The sequence below is a fragment of the Octopus bimaculoides genome, chromosome 21 (assembly GCF_001194135.2).
Source record: "Octopus bimaculoides isolate UCB-OBI-ISO-001 chromosome 21, ASM119413v2, whole genome shotgun sequence".
NCBI classification, from domain to species: domain Eukaryota; kingdom Metazoa; phylum Mollusca; class Cephalopoda; order Octopoda; family Octopodidae; genus Octopus; species Octopus bimaculoides.
In genome coordinates, this window is record NC_069001.1 from 4,630,088 (window position 1) to 4,634,161 (window position 4,074).

At 39.5% G+C, this 4,074-nt stretch overlaps 1 protein-coding gene across 1 annotated transcript in view; it reads left to right on the forward strand.

Annotated features, from left to right (window-relative positions):
* The window catches only part of LOC106868628 (decapping and exoribonuclease protein), a 15,164-nt gene that overhangs the window by 2,096 nt on the left and 8,994 nt on the right, over positions 1–4,074 (forward strand). Inside the window, exons 2-5 of the mRNA XM_014913979.2 lie at positions 1,043–1,272; positions 2,518–2,613; positions 3,130–3,235; positions 3,943–4,072. Of these exons, the coding sequence (XP_014769465.1) occupies positions 1,043–1,272; positions 2,518–2,613; positions 3,130–3,235; positions 3,943–4,072 (562 nt within the window). The remainder of the gene's footprint in view (positions 1–1,042; positions 1,273–2,517; positions 2,614–3,129; positions 3,236–3,942; positions 4,073–4,074) is intronic.

A 4,074-nucleotide genomic window follows, 5' to 3' on the forward strand; every position in this document is an offset into this window, starting at 1 on the left:
ATACGATGGGCTTCTTTAAGTTTCCATCTACCAAATCCACATCACAAGGCTTTGGTCGGACCAAATCAACAGTAGAAGACACTTGCACAAGGTTCCAAGCTGTGAGACTGAACCTGGAAGTATGTGGTTGGGAACCAAGATTCTTACCCCACAGCCACACTTCTGCCTATCCATTCTTTTTTTTGTTTTTAAGATCTTTGTTTGATCGATGTTTGTTCAAGTTTATATTCCTGCAGAGATAAGTAAAGGCATGATTGCTACAACATCCAAGGATAGTGAACACTATAACGTAACCTCTATAAAGTTACTTTATGTGTTAGAAACAGCAGCCAAATTTCTGCACAAATAACACCGTACCATCTTGAAATAAGATCGGATAATCATGAATGGAATAACTTTGGTTGTTATTATAAAGCCCTAGGTTCAATCCCAGTGCATGACACCATGAGCAATTGTCTAGTGTTGTGGATTGCCTTATGGTATTTTGTTACAGCTGTTTACATTCTGAGTTCAAATTCCATTGAAGGAATTTCCAGGGTTCAAAAAATGAAATGTCATTCAAGTACTGGAAGTGAGGTTGATCGCTATAATCTATTATAATCAATAAAATTAGTATCAGTTGCACACAGGGGTCAATGTAATCAACTAACCCTTTCCCCCATAATTTCAGGCCTTGTGCCTATCGTAAAAAAGAATGTCATTAACCCTTTCATTACTGTATTTCTGTTGAGATGCTCTGTGTTTCTTTCAATTAATTTTAAATATAACAAAGAATTTAGTAAAATAACTTAGTTATCATTAAGTTAGTGTTAGGAACATAAATTGTGACTAAGGTTTGGTGGAAGATTTTAATTCAAAACTTATGAAAACTAGACATTTGTACTCCAAGCCAGAGCTAGTGTCAGCCAGGTTGGGGACAAAAGGGTTAAGAATTGTTTCTCTATTATATATTTTAAACCTTTTGTTACCATACTTCTGTTGAGATGCTCTGTGTTACTTTCAATTGATTTTAAATATAACAAAGAATTTTCATCATTTCCAGAGAGAAACTCAACACTGACTTTATCAGCTGGAGAGGGTGTCTGACCCGACTGATGTGTACCCCGTATGAAAACCGTGAAGGTTGGCTTCTCGCAGTCACCCGATTCAACGATACGTATTTCCTGTGTGAATTTAACACCGAAGAGAAGATAAACCTTGAAGCTAATTGCACAGATCGTCAACGTGAAATGTGCTATTGGGGTGTGAAATTTGAACAGTATCTCACCTCTGGTAAGTATTCAGTGGCCTTGGTGCAGCAACCAATAAGCATAGAATAACAGTCAAATTATACTTCAAAGTCTTAAAAAAGGTTAAATTGTTTAACTCTTTAGCATTTAAACTGGCCATACCCAGCCCAAATATTCTACATGTTTTAAGTTCAAACTGGCCAGATCCAGCCTCTTTCACCTTCCCTACAATGTCATTCTAAAAATAAGCAATCACATCAAAGCTATGAAATAGTACATCATCATCATCATTTAACGTCTGCTCTTCATGCTGGCATGGGTTAGATGGAACTGCTAAGCCAGAGAGCTGCACCAAATTCCAGTCTGATTTGCATGGTTTCAACGACTGGATGCCCTTCCTAATGCTAACCACTCCAAAAGTGTAATGGCAGCTTTTTACGTGCCACTGGCACAAATACCATTTACATGGTACCAGCAACAGCCCCGACTACAATTTCATGGGTGCCGTTTCCATGACACTGGCAAAAGCCCTGACTACAATTTCACTTGGCTTGACGAGTCTTCTCAAGCACAGCATATTGCCAAAGGTTTCGGTCATTTGTCATCGCCTCCATGAAGCCCAACATTCAAAGATCATGCTACCAGCAACAGCCATGATTACAATTTCATCGGTGCCATGTACTTGACACTGGCACCAGCCATGACTATGGTTTCACTTGGTTTGACGAATCTTTAGCAGAGCATTTCACCATGGTACCTTAGGCAAATGGTGTCTTCTACTATAGCCTCAGGCCAACCAAAGCCTTGTGAGTGGATTTAGTAGATGGAAACTGAAAAGAAGCCTGTCGTGTGTGTGTATATATATATATATGTGTGTGTATGTGTCTATCTGTGTTTGATCCCCCCACTAATGCTTGATGATCAGTGTTGATGTGTTTATATCCTCTGTAACTTAGCAGTTTGGCTAAAGAGACTGATAGAATAAGTACAAGGCTCAGAAAAATAAATACTGGCATCGATCCATTCAACTGAAAAATACTTCAAGGTGGTGCCCCAGTATGGCCACAGTCTAATAACTGAAACAAGTAAAAAGGAAAACACACACAAACACACACACTAAGAAATGAATGCTTTCGATAATGCAATCCAGAGTACACAATGATAAATGATAGAATGGTCATAGGTGGATTGCCTTTCATCCCAGGATTTGTAGATGAGGGCTTAGCTGATGCCTAGACAACAACAAAGCGATTTAAACCATCATTTGTGTCTTTCTCTTTTCTTTTAGCTACAAAAGAATCAAAACCAGATACAACAGGGGTTGTTAATAATTGTGAAGCTTTCTGCTCTGTGGTCAGAACCCGTCTCAAGGACCATTCTTTAGGTGAGGCTGTTTTTTGGTTTTTTTTGGACATTGGTTTTGCAGTTACGATGTTTGCTTACCATTCATGTGTTCCCAGGTTCAGTCCCATCGACTGAGCAAATCGACCCCAGGACTTATTCTTTGTAAGCCTAGTACTTATTCTATCGATCTCTTTTGCTGAACCGCTAAGTTACGGGGACGTAAACACACCAGCATCGGTTGTCAAGCGATGTTGGGGGACAAACGCAGACACAAACATACACACACACACACACACACACATACGACAGGCTTCTTTCAGTTTTCCGTCTACCAAATCCACTCACAAGGCTTTGGTTGGCCCGAGGCTATAGCAGGAGACACTTGCCCAAGGTGCCACTCAGTGGGAATGAACCCGGTGTGTATGTATGTGTATTTCTGTGTTTATGTCTGTATTTGAGAATATAAATACGATTGTGATTAAACTTGAGATGCGAGGGTTTTTTTTTTTCTTTTTTGTTGTCATTTTTGCCTCATTTAATCTTGTTCACTTTCCAGTGTTTGCGGGAGAGGTCGACTGTATCTGTCCACAGCAGAAAGAATATGTTGAACTGAAAACGTCGAGGGACATCTATAATAAGTCACAGGATGACAACTTCAAAAGGTATGAATTAGGTACACATACACACAGCCATACATGCATACATACATGTGCATATGTACACATATATTAGAAAGAACGAACAAGTAAAACCTGTAGCATCATCATCATCATCATCATCATCGTTTAACATCCGCTTTCCATGCTAGCATGGGTTGGACGATTTGACTGAAGACTGGTGAAACCGGATGGCAACACCAGGCTCCAATCTGATTTGGCAGAATTACTACAGCTGGATGCCCTTCCTAACGCCAACACTCAGAGAGTGTAGTGGGTGCTTTTACGTGTCACCCACACGAAGGCCAGTCAGGCGATACACATATATATCGTGGCACTCCATCGGTTGCGACAATGAGGGTTCCAGTTGATCCGATTAACAGAACAGTTTGCTTGTGAAATTAACATGAAAGTGGCTGAGCACTCCATAGGCACGTGTACTCTTAATGTAGTTCTTGAGGAGATGCCAATGCACAAAACATTCAGACCGTGAGTCACTCTGTTGCTTCAGCTAAATATTAATAAAAAGACACAGACACTGGTTAGATTTCCCCTGAAATTGCTAGCCTTATGCCAAAATTCGAAACCATTATTATTATTATTATTCCTTTGTAACACAGTGTCGGTAAAAATGCACCAGAGTCTTTAGTCATCTGTCTATTATTATTATTATTATTATTATTATTATTATTATTATTATTATTATTATTCAGATTCAAGCTAATAAAGTGGTGGGCCCAGAGTTTTCTGATTGGAGTTCCAACCATTGTTTGTGGATTTCGAGACGACGACGGAATTGTTCATCGTTTACAGAAGTACGACATCAAGATGCTGCCGAATTTGGC